General features: G+C 47.0%; 1 protein-coding gene across 1 annotated transcript in view; it reads right to left on the reverse strand.

Annotated features, from left to right (window-relative positions):
• The window catches only part of Mrtfa (myocardin related transcription factor A), a 170,114-nt gene that overhangs the window by 24,241 nt on the left and 124,530 nt on the right, over window positions 1-21,343 (reverse strand). The window contains 1 exon segment of the mRNA NM_001401049.1: window positions 6,746-6,811. Within this exon segment, the coding sequence (NP_001387978.1) occupies window positions 6,746-6,811 (66 nt within the window).

Here is a 21,343-nt window from a genome sequence, read left to right on the forward strand (position 1 = left end):
GCTCTGTCTTTGTCCGTGAGTGGTACTGAGGATGCTGGGCAAGCATCTATCTACCTGAGCTGTAACATTAACAAGGCAGCCAACAGACAGATCCACAAATCTCTGCTTCCTTTAGTATCTTTTCCGTTCTCAGAGGCAGCCCTGACTGGCCTGGAATGTGTTGTGTGGACCAGGCATGCTATACCCCACTCATTAGTACCTTGAAAAAATATTGTCCTTTATACCTCAAATATTAAGAACAAATTTGAAAAGCAACACCACCCTCCTGTTCTTTTTTTTTTTTTTTTGTTCTTTTTTTCGGAGCTGGGGACCGAACACAGGGCCTTGCGCTTCCTAGGCAAGCGCTCTACCACTGAGCTAAATCCCCAACCCCCTGTTCTTTTAAAAAGATATTAAAATTGTATATAAAACTTCATTAAAGGACTGGAGAGATGGCTCAGTGGTTAAGAACACCAACTGCTCTTCCAGGGGTCCTGAGTTCAATTCCCAGCAACCACATGGTGGCTCACAACCATCTTTAATGGAATCCATTGCCCTCTTCTGGTGTGTTTGAAGACAGCGACAGTGTACTCACATACATAAAATAAATAATTCTAAAAACAAAACAAAACAAAAACAAAAACAAAAAATCCTTCAAAGATTAGCTGGAAGCCTCTCAGGACAGTGCAGGCCTTTAATTCCAGCAGGAGGGAGGCAAAGGCAGGCAGATCACTACAAGTTTGAGGCTAGCCTGGTCTACATGGCAATTTCTAGGCCAGGGTAAAACAAGGGATTAGTTAGGGCCAGTGAGACGGCGCATGGGAAAAGGCACTCTCTGCTGAGCAGAGTCTCAGCTCTGGGACGCACATGGTAGAAGAGAACCAAGGCCTCCCAGTCCCCTGACTCCCACACACTGTGACAAATGCATAGCCACCCGCATACGCTCACTCACAAATAACTCTGTTTTTGAGACAAGGTCTCTCTCTTTACTTCTGGCTGTTCTGGAACTCAATCTGTAGACGAGGCTGGCCTCAAACTCACAGAGATCCCCTGCCTCTGCCTGCTGAGTGCTGTGATTAAAGGTGTGTGCTACCATGCCTGGCCAATAAATGCTAATTTTAAAAAGACTTTCTCTACCCTGTCAACAAAACTTGTTGTTTGTTTTTTGTTTCAGGCACACACAATGAACTCCAGACTCTGATTTTGAGATTGGGAACAACTGGCCCTGAAGGGCCTCTATGCCAGTCAGTGTCCACTGTGGCACATACACACCCTGAACAGCAGAGACGAGGACTCCAATGTCTATCAGGAGCACAGCCATGGGCTCAGGTAGTCTTCCCGAGTTACAAGAAAGCACTCCTGGAACTACATGCTCACACACATAACACAATTTTCTTTGAGTTTCAAATCTAGGAGTCAGTCCAGCCTTATTCCAAATACAAAACACTAGAGCTGTGGCTACAGATAAACAATCACATTCCTGTGGAAAAAACACATCATCTCATAGGGTTCTCTTCATTAACAAAAACAAAACAACAAAAAGAACAACAAGATGAAGAAGATGAGGGGCTGGGGAGTTAGCTCAGTGGTAGAGCACTTGCCTAGCAAGCGCAAGGCCCTGGGTTCGGTCCTCAGCTCCGGAAAAAAAAAAATGTGAAGAAGATGAGATGGAGGAAGGGAAAGGGTGGGGGTGGACAAGAGAAGAGCATCTTTTCAGCCCAAATCACCTCTGTATCTGAGAGGGCCGATGGGCTGTGCTGAGGCTCCGAGGGGCACAGGAGCAGTCAGAGCCTAAGGCAACCAGAACTACCCGCTGGCCAAAGCTGTGTTGGAGGTGGGGTTTTTCTAAGCTCCTTCTAGAATGTGTGGATCTTAGCCAAACCTCTGGTTAACAGGGTAGCAATTCTGAGACTTACATAAAAGTATCCTTTCAAATGGACTTAAACAAATGGACAGTGGAAGCCTAGACAGACAAGGGTCTGCTGCCCTGGCCCACACAAGGGTACTGTCAAGTATGAAGTATGCATGGAGACAGACGTCCCTAACAGTATCAGCATTTTCAGGCTGGAGACTCGGCTCAGCAGCTAAGAGCACTCGTTGCTCTTGCAGAAGACCTGGTCTGATTCCCAGCATCCACGTGGCCATTCACAACTGCCTGCCACTTCAGTTCTAGGGAAGCAGTGTTTTCTTTTGACCTCTGTGGGCCCCAGGCATGCATGTGGTGCACTTCCATATTGCATACAAAGCACTAATACATATGGAAAGAAACCCTTTAACAAAACCAAGCAAACAAACCTACAACTTTATCACCTTAGTCTTTTGTAGGAAAGGAACACAACACAGTGGCCCTGAGTGACCCCTGTGAGGGTGAGACTTGCTTTAGTCCACCCTCCCCTCCCCACAAAGAAGAATTTAACTTGAGTGGAAAGGGGACATAGAATGAATCCCACTGCTCCACAGGGTGACGTGTAACCGTTTGTCAAACTAAGATCTCTCTTCTGGGTGAGATGAACAGGAACTCTTTAGCAGACACTGGGGCCTAACAAAATAATCACTCACGTTAGCTATGGGTACTAAGTGTTGAGACTGACTAGGGAGCCAACAGCCTAAGTTCAAGATGAACAACAGGGTCAGACTGCAACTGGAGGGCTAGAAAGCAAAGGTGGTCAGAGTAACAGTGTTAGGATCTATTGCTCACAACCATTCTTTGCAGGGTCAGCATGAGACATACCGGATTTACACGAAAACCTAAAACCATTCTCAGTCAGCTGGTGGAGCCGGTCACTCTTCTGCTCATCAGTGTATCTGAGCAGCTCTGAGGCTGCGTTTGGATGGGACTAACTAGCTGTCCCCACACTCCTGAATTCTAACCAGTCAGACACAGGTCACCAATGGCACTGCTAGACAGGGATTACAATGTAAAGACACAGCACAAGGTAGCTTTGCAGGTAAAGGTGTTTGCTGCCAAGCTGGATGACCTGAGTTCAATTCCTGGGATCCTGGACATCTATACACGTACGTACACACACACACACACACACACACACACACACAGACACACAGACACACAGACACACACACACACACACACACACACACACACACACACACACACACACACACACACAGCAAATAAAAAGGAAGGACAGGGTACAGCTTAGGTTGGAGCTCAGGAGGAAGACCATTTGCTCAGCATGAGGACCTAGGTTTGATTTTCAGCACCAAAAACAAAAGGAAGGAAGAGAAGCAGGGCAGTAGGAAAGCCATGAAAGGACTGAAAAGCCAAGCTCAGGAAGGCCAGGCCAAGCCCCCAGAGCATTTCAAGGACAGAGATGTACCCCTATCACGGCTGCTCGGTACTAGCTCGCGGTGACAGATAAACGGGTTGGCTGCAGCACCCGAAAAACGTTCCCTCTGTGCTCACTGTCAAGAAGTCTTGGTGGAACGGACTGAGAAGGAAAGACTAGTGGCTCTTCTCTCATACCCAGGAATTCACAGGAGTCCTTGTCCTTTGCCTGGGTCCAGACAGCATCCACACCGGCCTTTGGAATGGTATGCCTCTCTGACAGCTGGCCCTGTCAGAACACTGTGCCCACCTCTGGCCCTCACTTTACGTGTACCTGTCAGTCCCACACATGGCCAGACTCTGAGTCTTTTTCCTGATGACAAGGCACTCCTGGCTGTGGACTGGAGGGCCCGCTAGCTTCCTGCATGTGCCATCTTCCCTCTTCTTCAGAGAGCGCTAGATGACGTTCAGAGCCTAGATGGCATGGGCACTCTGTATCTGACGAGTTTTAAGAGGTGTTATATCTGCGATATGCGTTTATATAATGAGATTCAAGGATCCTGGGAAATGGCCCTGTTTAGAGTACATGGGAAACCAGCTCCATATCCACAGCTGAGACACATGGCCAGAGAACATGAGCTGCGGAGAAAGGTACGTGGGAACTAGAGGAGTTTAATCCCTTAAATCCTAGCGAAGCTGCTCTCAGTGCTGAGTGCACATGGAACAGGAACGACCGTGATGGGACGGAGCCCCTGAAGTACACCACGTCCTGCAGACTTGCTGCCCCAGCTGAACGGAAAAGCTTGGCCTACATGGGAACTGCAAGAGAGCATTCTGGAAAATAAACAAGCCAGGTTGTCTTTTCCCTTCCATAGTCATCAAAGATTTAAGGTATAAACCAGAAATAAAGCATAGCCCCAGGGACCTTGTTCCTTTCTGTGGCTTTGCTTACTTGCCTTCCTTCTCTGTTGTACAACAAATTTAAATGCAAGGGCTCTGTGGAAACACCTCAGGCCACCCCCATGGACTGCAAGTGGACACTTCAGAGTAGGTGTTACTTTTCAGTCTGCTTGCTGGCACCGGCCATGTTTCCCTTAAAAGACTGCAGTGAGGTGAGGAGAGCAGTGAGCACCAGCAGGGTAGAGGTGAGGGGGGAAGGCAGGGCGGCACTGGGCTACTCACCTCTGCGGGCCAGCAGAAACATGGAGCCTCTTTGGGCATGTGCGGCCTACCAGTGCTACCCAGTGTGTGTGTTCCCGCACACTGGTGAGGGGTCACCTCACACCTGACACTTGTCTGCACTCCACTTCTCTTCCCCACCATCTTTGTTCTCTTTTCCTCTGAGAGAAGCTGAAAACCAGCACTTTCTACAGGGAGAGGTCCTGGAGGGGAGACACTCAAGGAGCCATTTCTACTCCCACAGGAGAGGCTGAGTGTTCCCAAACCACAGAAACAGCCCAAGCATGCAGTTAGGTATCTAAGACAGCTTGAGACCTGGGCTCCCAGCAAGATGGGAGGGTCACTGAGATTATTTCAAATGCCGTGACCATAATTCTAGCTAATTTGTTAGTTTTTACACACACACACACACACACTACTTTGTACTCGGCTGTCGTCATTTATCTAGGGCCAGGTACTGGGGGACAGAAACACAAATGCTTTTCTTCAGGAGCTCAGTGGCTGAAGGTGCACGCAGACAGCTGTAATTTCTGAGTACCACACAAGCAGCAAAGCCATGACTGCTCAGTTCTACCCGACAGTGGCCCCAGTGTACCACGGATGTTGGGATGCGGGATGCAGGCGTTCCACTCCTGCACAAACTCCGGCCCCAAACCTCCTACAGCCCTAAAGACGAGGCTCTTAGAATCAGTGAGGCCTTACAGCAGCTGCTGTGAATCTGCACGCGGTGACCGCAGCAACCCAAACTCTAGCTGAGTTTAATGTCTGGATCGCTGTAGTGTATGAGGGGCTTTGTGCACAAGGTGGACACTGAACAAATATGCCATTTGTGAAGGGCCCTAAGAGGATGAGACTGGCTCCTGGGTGAGGCTTGCGGACCGTAAGGCACACTGCAGATTCTACTGCAGAGGTCTGACATCAGGGCTGGGGTGTGAGTCCTTCTCTGGAGGTTCACAGACCACAGAGAACAGCAAGTGAGTCCCACCATAGTCAGGGGCAGGGAACAAAAGGTTTAATACACGATACGAATCAAACATGAACACACCATTCTCAACCCTTTAGAAGCCTCTCTGGCTTCCTCCTGTGCCTACAAACCAACGCCTCTTCTCTATGTGGTGCCCTGACTCTCAGCTCACAATTCTCCACTGGCTTTTCTGGTTTCTTTTTCTGTTTTCTCTGTTTTTTGTTGTAGCTGTTGTTTTGACCTAGCCTCACATTATAACCCAATCTGGCCTTGAACCCTTGCCTCAGCCTTCCAATGATGGAAACATAGGAACGAGGCATGGCTTTCATCGCCAGCTTACCCAGAGTGGCTCCAAATTTTCCTGGTAACGGCTAGCGCATCCACCACCACTAACTTACTACACCGCACTTACCAGGCGGTGTGGTATGATCTTTTCTGCCTCCACTAAGCACAGGTCTGAAAGCAGGGGCAGATTCACTGCCAGCTGCACACATCACTACCCTGAATGAGGGGCAGATTCACTGCTAGCTGCACACATCACTACCCTGAATGAGTGGCAACAACGTGGATGGCAGTGGGGCAGCAGGCGATAAAGTGAGGGGGACCAGTTTTCTCTTGAAAGCAGATGTTGTGATTGGTGTGTGTGCAAGTGCTATCCTCTTCCTCAGGGTGGAGCTGCATGATGATGACATACCACCAGGGGACGGAAGCTTGTGTGATCTACTGAGAACTCATGAAGACATGTCGGAAGAGCAAGACTCTGGATCCGGCCTTCACTGTCCACAGTGTCTTAGTATTCAGAGCAGGCTTTCTTGTTTCTATCAGATGCTAAGGTTTGGTTTCATTTCTACCCCGAGGACGCAGTCACTGGCCCAGCATCCGAGCAGCTCACCCAGAGCTCCATCCAGGCATGCACACACCCACATCCTCCATGGGTGCCTCACAGCTAAAATAAGCTGCGGTTCACTGACAGTACCTGTCTGCAGTGGAAGAGCAGGGGTTCCTCCTAACACCTGAGCATAGAGGCAAAGCATAAGTGAACAGAGCAGCCCCTGCCCCTCCCATGAAGGGAGCTGTAAACCCAGGGAAGGGGCAACTCAAAAGCAAAGGACTTTTGGATTGAAACCTGCTTGAAACCTAACACCACTTGTTTCAGGGAACGTGGTGAATCTGGATGATTGACAACCTGTTCCATCAAGGATTCCTGATGGAAGAGTAGGAGGTGGGCGAGACTGGAAAAATGACCTGTGACCCTTGCTCTGTGGGATGTTCCAGTGCCACACAGGAGCCATGTCAACACAAAGAACAAGTGTACAAATGCTGAGAGAGATACTTACGCGGCATGATCCCTTGGCTCACCAGCTCCTCCCGGGTCCGCCGCTGCTGGAGCTTCAACTGCAGCACTGCATGGTAGCAAGAAGAGAAGACAGATGAAGGTTAGTCAGCCGTCCACCTCAGCAGACACATTCTCAAATGCAGAAAGAGTCAAACAGTTAGACTATGATGTGAAAGGAGGATCTGGGTAACTGCAGAAGTGGCCTGACACAGCAGGGTTTCCGCATTCTGCTGTGGGCGGCAAGAGGAAGTTGCAAAGAGTCTTGCAGGGTGATAACAGTCCACAAACTACCAGTCTTGCCTCTTGCTTAAACCTTACAGGGCTCAGCCTTCCTCCTGGGACTCAGAACACCAATTCTAGGCTCAAAGAAAATCTAATGGGGCCGGCACCCAGCACAAAGAGCTTCCGGTTACGGGCTAAGTTCTCAGCAATGGTTGCCCATAGCATGAACAAATGCACTCGGCAGAGACCAGGACCTAAAATTACGGCTACCTTCACCACACACCACACTCCTCTAGACTACAAGGTATCTAACCATCCACAGGTTCTGTTTTCACGCAGGCCTTTCTTTGCCGAGATGAGACGATTTAGAGTACATCCAGGCTGGAGGAGACAGGTGTCGCTCCCAGCTCTGTTCTGCAACACTGCTTAATGAAACAACAGGGTTTACCAAACTCAGTATCAGTCATCTTTAACTACAGGCTACTCAAAGGATCAACTAGCATAGCTGTGCTACGATGCTAAGAAAATGTCCGGGGAGGGTTAGGATGATCCCACAGTTCAAAGCAAGTCCCTTCCATACAACAAGTTTCAACTGCAGGGCCCTTCATCTACTAGGAATAGTGGTGCACTACATGGGTCTTTTCTACACAGCGGTTTTTCGAGGCACCTGAAAATGGGAGGACAATGACTGGGCTCTTACCTATGTCTCAAAGTCACAGGGACAAAGCAAAACTTCTCTTTCCCTCAAAACTACGACTTGTGTTCCAAATTCCTTTCCCTGCCCTGTTAGCAGGCTCGTCTCCTGCTCTTAATTCACATCTGGCTGCACTGGTGACTTTCAGGCTCTATTCCCTAGGGTGAGACACCGCAACGAGAATGTTAACTTTTACTCTTCCTTAAGTACCACGGACTTTCCCCCACCTTTAAAATTTCATTTTTGCTTGAAAATGCCCACTTTCTTTATCTGGTCTCCCTATATTCAGAATTACGTTGGCTCACCTAAGCTACTTTACATGTGGTTTACAAGCTCCTGTAAGTTTAATTTTAAAAGGCCTTACTGAGTTGAGCATGGCGGCTCCTCCCTATGATCTCTCCCAGCCTTTGAAAGCTGAGGCAAAGGATTGTTAGCAGCCTGGGGCTGCTACAAAGTAAAAGTCTGTTTCAAAAGGAAAACATGTTCTTCGTATTTTTTATTACAGCAGGCATTTAGTGACAGGAATCATCTGTGGGGGCAGCTACTCAGAAGGCTGAGGCAGAAAGATCGAAAATTCAAAGCATACCTTGGCTACAGAGTATTGAATTGGCACACATCTTTAATCGCACTCAGGAGGCAGAGGCAGACAGATCTCTGAGTTTGAGGCCAGCCTGGTCTACAAAGTGAGTTCCAGGACAGCCAGGGCTACACAGAGAAACCCTGTCTTGAGAGAGGGAGGGAGGGAGGGAGGGAGAACTAAATTGACTCTCAAAATGATGACAGACACAGTTTGGGAATCTAACAAAGAAGCTATTATTTTACAAATTAACATTGTTTAAAATAAAAATCATAATTAAATAGGTAAAAACAATGACCACACTAGTGGCTGATGTTATAGCATGTGCTTTGTGCCAGACCCTATCCTACACACCTTTGGTGTGTGTGGTGTGTGTGTGTGTGTGTGTGTGTGTGTGTGTGTGTGTGTGTGTGCACATGCATGCATATGTGTGCCTGTGTGTGTGTGTCTGTCTGTGTCTGTCTCTGTGTCTATGTGTGTGTGTCTTTCTGTGTCTATGTGTGTGTGTGTATCAGTATGTGTCTCTATGTGTGTGTATGTATGTGTGTCTGTGTCTATGTGTGTGTGCGTGTGTCTGTCTGTCTGTGTCTATGTGTGTGTGTATCTGTCTGTGTGTGTGTCCGTGTGTCTGTCTGTGTGTGTGTGGTGTGTGTGTGGTGTGTGTGTGGTGTGTGTGTGTGTGTGGTGTGTGTGTGTGTGTGTGTGTGGTTTTGTGACAATGGGGATCAAACCCCAGGCCCTGTGCACAGCAGGCAGATGCTCAGTGAGCTACCTCTCAGTCCTATGCATGTTCTGAAACCACTTAACTGTCCTAAGAGCCCTAAGGAGACTGGTATTGTTTATCCCACCTCACAGATTAGGAAAGTGAGGCCCACAGAGACCAGTTCTCCTCCTTTGTCTCAGTAATAAGGGGTGGAACAAAAATCGAACCCAAACAATCTGATGTCATAACCTGAGCTCCTAACTTTGTTTCTCCCAAGATTTTCTGCAAGTCAGCTCTGCTGAGATAAGAGGCCTCCGGGTTCATTATCTGGTGCTGAGGAAAACCACTGGTTCAGATTAGGGTCAAGGGAGATGAGGTAATCAACTGAGTGGAGAATCTCGCCTCGGAAGTGGCCTGCAGCATTAACATGAACACCAGCAGCACAGCATTAAGATGCAGCCTGTGAGGAGCCACTGCCTTTGTCACTTGTTTCTGTGTTTAGTGACTGAGTGCTTTTAACTTACTCAACCACCGCACACGATGATGGCCTTACAGTTCAGGGGTTGTAGCTAACACATGCAGAGCCCTCAGTTTTACCCTCGGCACTGACAAGAAAGTGGGTAGTCTGCAAAGATGGCGTGATCATTATCTCCTCTCACACAGAAGAAAATTAGAGCACGTCCCTTTACATTTGTTATTCTGTGCCACAAAGCTCATGAGAACGGAAGCTGGTTCCAGCCTGCCCTGCAGTCTTCAGTGTGGGCACTCAGCAGGCAGCGTCTACTCATGAGGAAGAGAAGGGAGAGCCAGGCCCGACGGGATGGAAGGGGATAAAGGGCAATAATCGTCTGTCATCTTCTACGGTGCTTCTAAGGCCTGGTAAGATTAGCATTAAGGACTGCTTAAATGTAACAAATTAATCTGAGCTCAGGGAGCAGAGAACCAATGAAATCAAATAAAGAATAATTATGAAACGGCTATTATCCAAGAGTGACTTTGAAGTTTCAACTAATAGTCCTGCGTGAAGCACCCACAGCCAGGGTCACGAGGGCCCCTGTGCAACTGTGCTGTTGTTTAGAAGACAGGACAGTGAGAGCTCTCTAGGGCTGGCCATTCTAATCTGGTTTCTTTTCTTTTTCTTCCAATTCTTTGTAAGGAATTTTAATATTTTATGTGCATGTGTATTTTGCCCGAATGCTTATCTGTGCACCACACACACGCAATGCCTGTGGAGACAAGAAGCAGGTATTGGATTCCCTGGAATTGAAGTTACAGCTGGCTGTGAGCCACATGTGGATGCTGGGAATCGAACCTCTATCCTCTGAAAAGCAGCCAGTGCTCCTCACCATTAAACAGTCCCTCAGTCGGCTCCTTCAGTTCTTTTCTGGCAACCAGTCAGCTGCTTCACCATTCGTCAGCTATAAATGCACTTGTTCACCTGTACGCAGGCTACCCACACAATCCCATGTAGAGACAGACGCTGTACTAAGTTTGTGGGATTTGGTATTGGCAAAGGTAAAAGGCAAGCCTGTGTACAGCAGGCATCTGCTGGCTTTTTACTTATTTGGGGAATGATAAGGAGAGCTAAGCAGAGATGATGCAGTCAAACAGGAGACACATTCTTATTTCCATTCTCCCCAGACTAGCATTGTCTATGGCTCACAGGTAAAGGCTGAAACTGAGTTCGATCCCTGTGACCCAAACAGTGAAAGAAGAAAACCCAACTCTTCCAAGTTGTCCTAAGACTCCATGTCTGTCCGTCCATCCGTCTGTCTGTCTGTCTGTCTCTGTGTGTGTTACACACACACACACACACACACACACACACACACCAAATTTAAGAATAAAAGCAAGTCATTTGAACTGGTTTTAAATATTTCGTAGAGTGAATGGACAAAGCACTAAGTTTACTAAAACACACTTCCACCACTCTGAAGCTTCAAACTAGAGGCCGTCCTTTCCTGGGAAGGACTAGAGAAGCAGCTGGCTGCTTGTCTCAGAAGCTAAGCATGTGATAATTAGAGCACCATGCTTGCAACAGTGAGACACATCAACTTTATTCCTGTATCACACACTGTAGTTGATCCCATATCCTTAAATTCACTTAGTGGTGTTCAAAATGTAAAAACGCATGACCCTATCACTTAGACCCAGATACTCTGAACACACTAGTTTTATTCTTACGACATGAAGAGGGGCTGAAGGGATGGCTCAGTGGTTGTGCACGCAGGCCAAGGTTCAATTTCACATAGAGGCTCACAACCACTTGTGACATGAGCTCTAGGGGATCCAATGCCCTCTTCTGGCCTCCTCAGGTACCACTCATATTAGGTGGTACATAGACATAAATGCAGAGAAAACACCCATACACATAAAACACAATTACAATAAAAATTAAGTAGGTAAAAAGTGGGGCCTGGGGTGGAGCTCAGTCGGTAGGATCCTTGCCCTGCATTCACGAGGCCCAGTAGCACACAAACTAGGTGTGGCGATGGTCCCAGGATTTTGGGGGGCACAGGCAGGGGATCAAAGCTGAAAGTCATTTTTGGCCTATATATACTCAGCTCAAGGCCACATGAGATCCTGTTCAAAATAAATACAACGAATGACACTGGGAAGCAGCTGAAGGTGCCCTGAGAAGATGTTTCCCAAGTTCTGCTGTTGGTGTTCCTTCCAGCAGCCACGCTCAGAGCAGGAACTTGGATCTGGGTGGAGAGAGCTCTTCACTCAGTCATCAGCAAGTACTACACAGCCACTGCACGGCAGGCCTGTGCCCAGTGTGCAACACATACAGGAAAATGGGGAGACCCAGCATGTCAGTGACAACAAAGAAATCACTACGAGTCGTGATAATGTTTGACTGGAAGCCCTGCAGCATAGTCAGAGCCCAGAACCCAGTCTTTCCTCCTTTAATGCTCTGTTGGCTACTATTACAGGGGCAACTGTTTAAAACACATTTCAGGGGAAACGAAAAAGGCTTACACCCTTTACCCTTCCTTGCTCAGCTGACAAGTGCCAATGTGTGTACTTGCTTCTATCCACACCTTAAATTCCTTCTCGTTCCCTATCAAGGCGGCGGTGGTGGCCTCTTCTTCCTTTTCTCCTCCTCTTCCTCTACCACCACCTTCTCCTCCTCCTCTTCCTTCTCCTCCTCCTCCTCCTCCTCCTCTTCCTCCTCCTGTTCCTCCTCTTCCCCATAGTTATTATAATGGGCAGTGTAGACAAAACAGTGTTCATAATGACACAGCCCATAACAGTGGCACAGGAGAGGTGACATTCAAAATGGCATGACTTGAATGGACCTTTGGTACTGGCTAATCAGTCATGGTGTTTCCAGGCATGAAATAGATAGGAAACTGACTGCATATCTGTTTGATCTGTATAAGCAGAAAAATTCTCAAACAAAGAAAAGAAAGGCTACATTGGATAGTGGCAAAAAGCAATCTCAGACAGTGAATCAGTTTCCAGACTTGAGACATCTGCAAACCCAGAACTCCTTGAATAAAGGCCACGTTGCCCCCAAGAAAGGATCTTGATAAGACACCTAAAAACTTTGCTGTTAGCCTTTCTCCAGGGGGACTTACACCTTTTACAAGTACCCTTTTACTGTATACTGAAGGAAAGGAAATAATCAGACTTTCCGACATCTATTGGATACTGGTTCTGAATTGATGCTGACCCCAGGAGACCCCAAGAAACCTTGTGGCCCTCCAGTTAAAGTGGGGGCTTATGGAGGACAGGTGATTAATGGAGTTTTGACTGATGTCCCACTCACAGTAGGTCCAGTGTGTCCCCAAACTCATCCTGTGGTCATTTCCCCAGTTCTAGAATGTATAATTGGGATAGATATACTTAGAAGTTGGCAGAATTCTCACACTGGTTCCCTGACCTGTGGAGTGAGGGCTATTATGGTTGGAAAGGCTAAATGGAAGCCTTTAGAGTTGCCTCTGCCAAAGAAAAGAGTGAATCAAAAACAGCATCGTATTCCTAGAGGAACTGCAGAAATTACTGCCACCATCAAGGACTTGAAAGATGCAGGGATGGTCCCACCACATCTCCCTTTAACTCTCCTATTTGGTCAGTACAGAAGACAGATGGATCATGGAGAATGACAGTCGACTATCGAAAACTAAGTCAGGTAGGAACCCCAATTGTAGCTGCTGTACCAGATGTAGTTTCGAGCAAATTAACACGTCTCCTGGTACCTGGTAAGCAGCTATTGACCTAGCAAATGCCTTCTTGTCAGTACCTGCCCACAGGGACCACCAGAAGCAACTTGCTTTCAGTTGTCCAGGCCAGCAGTATACCTTTACAGTTTTGCCTCAAGGATATATAGACTCTCCTGTCCTGTGTCATAACTTAGTTAGAAGAAATCTTGATCGTCTGTCTCTTCCACAAAATATCACATCAGTGCACTATATTGATGACATTATGCTGATTGGACCAAGTGAGCAGGAAGTAGCAACCACCTTGGACTCACTGGTAACACATATGCATATCAGAGGATGGGAAATAAACCCAACCAAAATTCAAGCACCACCAACCTCAGTGAAATTCTTAGGAGATCAGTGGTGTGGGGCACGCAGAGATAATCCTTCTGAGGTGGAAGATAATTTATTGCACCTGGCCCCTCCCACCACCAAGAAAAAAACCCAACGTTTAGTCTATTTGGATTCTGGAGTAACTTGGGTGTGTTACTCAGGCCCATTTACCAGGTGACTCGGAAAGCTGCTAGCTTTGTGTGGGGCCTGGAACAGGAGAAGGCTCTTCAACAGGTCCAGGCTGCTGTGCAGGCTGCCCTACCACTTGGATCATAATCCAGTAGACCCGATGGTACCTGAGGTGTCAGTGGCAGATAGAGAAGCTGTTTGGAGCCTCGGCGGGCCCCTGTAGGTGAATCACAGAAGAGACCTTTGGGGTTTTGGAGCAAAGCTCTACCATCTTCTGCAGACAACTGTTCTCCCTCTGAAAAACAGCTCTTGGGCTGGAGAGATGGCTCAGTGGTTAAGAGCACTGACTGCTCTTCCAGAGGCCCTGAGTTCAATTCCCAGCAACCACATGGTGGCTCACAACCATCTGTAATGAGATCTGATGCCCTCTTCTGGTATGTCTGAAGACAGCTACAATGTACTCACATCCATACAATAAATAAATCTTAAAAAAAAAAAAAAAAAAAAAAGGAAGAAAGAAAAACAGCTCTTGGCCTGCTATTCGGTCTTAGTGGAAACTGAATGGTGGAAACTGAACGTTTGACAACAGATAGGACACCAAGTTACCATGACCGGAACTGCCCATCATGAGCTGGGTGTTATCAGACCTTCCAAGTCATAAAGTAGGACGTGCGCAGTAGCAGTCTGCTATCAAATGAAGTGCTGTATATGTGATCGGCCGAGCGGGTCCTGAAGGCACAAGTGAGTTACAGAAGAAGTTGCTCAAATGCCTATGGTCTCTACTCCTGCTATGATGCCATCTGCTGCCAAGCATGAACCTATATCCTCATGGGGTGTTCCCTATGATCAGCTGGCCTAAGAAGAGAGTGGTAGGACCTGGTTTACTGACGGCTCTGCATGTTATGCTGGCCCCACTTGAAGTAGACAGCTGCAGCTTTACAACCCCTTTCCAGGACAACCCTGAGAGATACAGGTGAAGGAAAGAGCTTCAGGCAGCACACATGGTATTACAGTCTGTTAGGAAGAAGGAATGGCCAGACGTAGGGTTGTTCATTGACTCATGGACTGGCTGGCTGGTCAGGAACTTGGAAAGACCAAATTGGAAAATTGGTGAGAAAGGTATTTGGGGAAGAAGTATGTGGACAAATCTCTCCAAATGGGCAAAGGATGTGTCCCATTTGTGTCCCTTGTAAATGCTCACCAAAAGGTGACTTCAGCTGAGGAGGAGTTCAATAATGAAGTGGATAAGATGACCTGTTGTGTGGACAGTCAGCCTCTGTCAATCCCTGTCATTGCTCAATGGGCACATGAACAACGTGGCCACGGTGGCCAAGATGGAGGTTATGCTTGGGCTCAATAACATGGACCTGTACTCACCGAGGCTGACCTGGCTACAGATGCTGCTGAGTGCCAGATCCGCCAACAGCGGAGACTAACACTGAGCCCCAGATATGGCACCATTCCTCGAGGTGACCAGCCAGCAATCTGGTAGCAGGTTGACTACACTGGACCACTTCCTCCACGGAAAGAACAATGTTTTGTTCTTTCTGGAATAGATACTTATTCTGGTTATAGATTTGCCTTGCCTTCACGTAATGCTTCTGCTAAAACCGCCATCTGTGGACTTACAGAATGCTTTATTCACCATCATGGTATTCCACACAGTATTGCTTCTGACCAAGGAACTCATTTCACAGCCAGAGAGTGGGCCCATGATCATGGAATCCACTGGCTTTCCCACGTTCCCCACCATCCTGAAACAGCTGATCTGACAGAGATGGAATGGCCTTTTGAAGACACAGCTACCTCATTAATTAGGTGGCAGCAGCATGGAGGCTGGGGCAGAGCTCTTCAGAAGGCAGCATATGCTTTGACTCAGCATCCTATCAATATATGGTACAGTTTCTCCCATAGCCAGGATCCACGGGTCCAGGAATCAAGGGGTGGGAAAGGAATAGTTCCACTCATTATCACTCCTAGTGACCCTCTAGGAAAATTTTTGCTTCCTGTCCCCTTCTAGGTTCTGCTGGCCTAGAAGTTTCGGTTCCAGGGGGTGGGGAGTAGTGTTCCTACTAGGAGCCACAACAAACATTCCATTGAACTGGAAGCTCAGACTTCCCCCTGGTCATTTTGGGCTTCTAATGCCCTTAAACCAATAGGCTAAGACAGGAATAATAATGTTAGGAGGGTGATAGATTCAGATTACCATGGGGGAAATTGGGTTGCCTCTCCACAATGGTAGTAAGAAGGATTATGTTTAGAGTGCTGGAGATGCCATAGGGTGTCTCTTAGTACTACCATGTCCTGTGATTAAAGTCCAAGGGAAACTACAACGGCCTAATCTAAGCAGGATGACAAAAGACACAGACCCTTCAGGAATGAAGGTGTGGGTCACTCCTCCAGGAAAAGAGCCTGCTGAGTGGCTTGCAGAGGGTGGAGGAGATACAGAATGGGCAGTAGAGGAAGGGAGTTACAGATACCATCTAAGGCGGCGGGACCAGGTACAGAGATGAGGATTATTAAGTCGTCTGAACTCCTTATTACTTTGTTAAGAACACATTTGTATAGCTATTTGTACTTTCTTCCAAGTTCTTTAACACTAATTGGTATTAAAGTCGAGATACTAAAAGAATGTTCCCAAGGCACACTGACCTATTTTAAATTTAGAAATGCATTTGCGATTGTATGAAGTAGAGTTATATCATGTTAGGCGTATTGATGACCTGGTTATGATTTCATTTGGACATGAGATAGGACTTATGTCAAGTTGACAAAGGGGGGATTGTGATGGCTATTCCTGGTTGTCAACTTGACTACATCTGGAATGAACCACAATCCAGAATTGGAGGGCTCACATGAGCCAGATCTTGAGGCTGGAAGACACAAGTTTCTGACCTGGATTTTGGCATGGAGATCTTGAGGCATAGTGGCCATGAAAAGTTTAGCTTAGTATACACACCATTTAATCCCAGGAGACTCAGGCAAGGAGATCTCTGAGTTCAAAGTTGGCCTGGGACAAAGCAAGTCTGAGATTCAGGCAAGGTGGTGCACACCTTTATTCTGGGCCACACCTTCTGCTAGAGGCCTACATAGGGACATTGGAAGAAGGAAGGAGATTCACTCTTCCTCTCCTGCTTGCACTGACTTGCCAGCACATCTGTTGGAACCCACTTCTACAGAAGCCCAGCTCAAACAACCAGCCTCGTGGGACTGAGCAACTACTAGATTCTTGGACTTCCCATCCACAGCTGCCCAGTGTTGGGTTAGCTGAACTACAGACTGTAAGTCATCACAATAAATTCCCCTAATATACAGAGTCATTCCCTAAGTTCTGTGACTCTAGAAAACCCTGAATAATACACTAAGTGGTTGGCCTGTTAGACTAACTCAAGCATTTTACATTTCCAAACCAGGGCAGTTAAGAATGCTATCTGAAGGGAACCCTCATTCTCATGGGGAAGAGGACTCACTCATTACATGCTGTAAGATAGCAATGTTTACTTATGGCTTTCAAACATGAGTCTCAGTGCCAGGCACAGGATACCTCCCAACAAGTTATGATCAGAGAGCCCCAGAAGCTCCAAGACAACAAAGGCCAAGGCTGTTACTGTTCTCTGGGCTGCCTGTAATAGGATGGCAAGACTCTCAACAGCTGAGCGCAATAGCGGAGCATACCCCATGCTTTGGTGTCATGAAGAAACCAAGCTGGGACTGACTAGGAAACACATCTTTCTTAGTGCGAGTGGTGCTACGCCGGCTGCTGAGGGAGAGAAGACATCAGTGGTCTTATGCAGTGTGTTACAGTACTGACCTGCTGCCAGACAAGAAGTGCTCCCTGGTACAACTGTGCCACGATTGCTTTGGGAGAAACTAACCACTTTCTGGTTGGACGTGAGGCCTCCTTCACAGGAGTAAATGTCTCCATGCTGTAAACCTGTACAAAGCACATAGTAGGGGAGGTCACAGGCCTGGGTGGAAGCTACTACTATGTTACTAAGTGGACATATTGTCGAGTGGCCTTTGAGATATTTTCTGTTTATACCACAGATTAGAGCTGTTCTCATCTTGGTCAGAGAAGCTTCTCTCTGCAGTGGGCATAGTTAATGAAGACTCAATTAGTAACGGTGCTGTGGGTCAGAAACTAGCCAGTGCTCAGCCACAGATGTGACATCTCTGGAAACTCCTCCCCCACAAGGCTCAGAGAATGTAACAGAAGAGGAACGGACAGGGAGAATCGCTGTAAAATATTGTCTTATGGACAACGTGGTCATTGCACTCAAACTCATAACAGCTGTGGTTACCTGCACAACATCAAGCCACTATTCCAGGGTGGACTGGGGAGGGGCTCACAAGGTCCCACCTGTAGCTGACAAACTATGGCAGCTGATGGCTGCAGGAGTGAGAGAAAATTGGAGTATTTTTCAGTTCTGAGCAAATGCATAAAGGACATTAAAGAAAGACCCAGAAGATGTGGACTGCAGCCCTGATTCTGTTGCTATGTAAATCAAACCAGTTAACTTTCGTTAGCCTCAATTTTCTGACCATCATGTAATCTTGAAAACTAACCCCCGCCCATTAAAACTTTGAAATTCCACAAATGTACATGGAAATCACTCTGTGTACATGCAAAACAGATCTGAGGCTTTCAAACCATTGATTTCTTTATAGCAGAATTGCTAGTGATCTGTACTACAGTTCCAAAGAGATAACTTTAATATTTAAAATAAAAGGGCCTTCTTGCTTACTGAAAAACATTTTGGGGAAAGAAATTATTTATTTATTTAGAGACAGGGTCTCATTATGTAGCCCCGGCTAACCTGGAACCCAGTAGCTAGACTAGGCTGGACTCACAGAGATTCACCTGCCTCTGTCCCCTGAGTAGTGGAATTTAAAGGTGTGAACCATCCACACCAAGTGAAAGATTTCTTGCTGTTGCTGTTGTTAAAATTTGTATCTGTGTGAGTCAAGGCCATGTATGCAGGTGCCCACAGAGAGGTGGGGCAGAAGACAGTGTCAGATCGCCTGGAGCTGGGGCACCTGGACTGTGAGTGAGCCACCTGAAATGGCTCTGGGAACTGAGCTTGGCTCCTCTAAAAAGTGACTTAGTTGGGATTTCTACCTCATGATAAAACACTGTGACCAAAAACAACTTGGAGGAGGAAGAGGGTTTATTTCAACTTACAGTTCCACATGACAGTTTGTCACTGAAGAAGTCAGGGCAGGAACTCGAGGCTGGAACCTGGAGGCAGGAGCTAATGCAGAGGCCATGGAGGAGTGTTGCTTACTGGCTTGCTCTTCATGTCTTGCTTAGCCTGCTTTCTTATAGAACTCAGTACTGCCTGCCGGAGTCACCACCTCACACAAGCTGGGCCCTCCCACATCAATCATCAATAAAGAACATGCATCCATCTCTAAAATGACTCTAGCTGGTGTCAAGTTAATATAAAATCAGCCAGCAACAAACACTCTTAGCCACTGAGCCATCTTCTCCAGTCCCAACAAAACATTATTTAAAAGTTGCATCCCAAGTTGTTGTTCTTGGTAGTGGGAGGTGCAAGGAAGGAGGAAGGGGTGAAGAAGGGGGAAGACAGACACAGGGAAGAGAAGAAAAAGAAGGCAGGGGAAGGCACGGCAGGGCACCACTGCTTCCCTCTGGAAGGCATGGTCAGGGCACTTTGTCCCTAGGTTCTAGTCCCCTTGTAAGTCTAAATATCAAGAAAATGGCAGGAGTATCAGTGACATTCAATGCTGAAATTAAATGTACAGTTAATGTTCAAAGCACGCTCCTTAGACTGAGCTGTCCATGGGTAAGTAGTGGTTGAAGGACCCACAAAGATCCACTTATCTTTTGCTAGAGAAAGGAGGGCTGAATCTCAAGGTCCAGAGTGAAGACAGAGCTGAAAAAGCAGAAGCCAATGAAAGCATATTGTCTCTGGGGCTGTTGATTCACTCAGCGAGGACTGAGTGTGACAAGGCAGGAGGAACTAGGAGGAGAGATCAGCCTAAGCAAGCTGCACAGACTCGGTAGAAGGGGAGCCACCAGGAGGAAAGAAAAGGGGAATCATTTGGTTAAATGCATTGCTGGACACTGGTACAGAAAAATGGCAGCAGCAGGGAGTGGATGAAGCCACATAAGCTTGTGCTCATGACCTAACAGCCACAGGGCATGCCCACGGCTCACACTCATGGGCGTGTAAAAGGCTGCACTGGGGAGAACTGTGCGAAGGGAACCAGCAACTCTAAAGCCATTCTAAAATAAAAGTTTATCTTAAAAAGCTGTAATCTGGAACTGGAGAGATAGATAGCTCAGCAGGTTAAGAGCACTGGCAGCTTTCCCAGATGACCCAGAATTGATTCCCAGTACCCACATGGTGGCTCACAACAGTGTAACTCCAGTTCCAGCTGATCCAATGCCCTCTTCTGGCCTCCACAGGCACCCGCTGCACATCATGATAGAGATGTTTCAGAGATGTATATGCAGACAAACACCCATACCAAAAAAAATTAAAAAACAACAACACCTTGTGGGCTTATTTCTTCCAAAGAATTTATGAACCAATTAGTGAATCACATCGAACCTCTGTCACCTCTTGGACACAAATAAATTATTATTCCACAAATACCTAATTAGGAAGAACAAAGAGTAACAGGCTCTAGAGCATCTAAGCACAAAGTGATCTTTAGCATAAACAAACACAGCTAATTATAGTATGACACTGTAGAGAGAATACTGTGGAGGAATTCTGCCTGATACAATGTTAACACATTTCAAACTTGACTGATAGTTCCATCAGCTTTTACAGACCCACTTAGAAACCAGAATATAGCCACCTGGAGGAGAGAAGTATTTTCCACTTACTCTGACGCTGTTAGGAATGAAACAGCTTTTGCTGAAGTGCCCCTCGAGGGTGGGAAGCCTGGGCTTCTCATCCACCTAGCCTAGCAATTGGTAAAGGGTGGGATCAAGAAACCTGATTTAAGCAAATACAGAAAATAAGACACGGGCTGTATAATAATACTTACAAGGTGGTGAGAACACTCTCTCATGGTTCAAGGCTCCTGAGAGAACCATGCAGAGGGTACCATCCTCATTTTATGGCTTGAGTTTTGAAACAATTAAGCAATTTGTCCAAGGACACAGAAACTATGGGCAGAGCGGAGGTTGGGGGCCAGCTGTGTCCAAATTCAAAGCCTTATACACAGCTCTGTACTCTACTTTTCCTTTCTTCCTTCACAAAACGGGTCAATCATGTTTTAGAATGATACATCAGTGCGATCATAATGACACATCCATGGCATCAAGAAATTCCAACAAATAGGATGCTAGGCATACAGCATGCACAGTCCTCTGCAAACATGGCTTGTTTTCACAGGAACCAGACCCTCTAATGAGACAATGTTGGACGTGTCTTAAAGGCACCTAAAGGGGCTCCTACACGCAGAAGTCTAAAAGGATGCAAAGCCTGCACAGGCCATTGTACCATCCCACTTCTCATTACAGGAAACTTTCATAAAGGAAAACCTAGCATGGTAAGAGGGCAGAGTGACTGGGGAAAATACACACAAAGTCTGAGAATAAAACATGACTCACACAGAAGCTGACAATATAAGCCAGGAACAAGGCTGGAGAAACTGGGTGCCCGAGAGCAGAGAGTAGCAGGTGCCAAGGCCGGGGGAAAGACTTGTCTTAAAGAAAATGATATAGGGATGGAGACTCTTACAGGGTGGCTGCG

The sequence above is a fragment of the Rattus norvegicus genome, chromosome 7 (assembly GCF_036323735.1).
Source record: "Rattus norvegicus strain BN/NHsdMcwi chromosome 7, GRCr8, whole genome shotgun sequence".
Classification (NCBI taxonomy): Eukaryota; Metazoa; Chordata; class Mammalia; order Rodentia; family Muridae; genus Rattus; species Rattus norvegicus.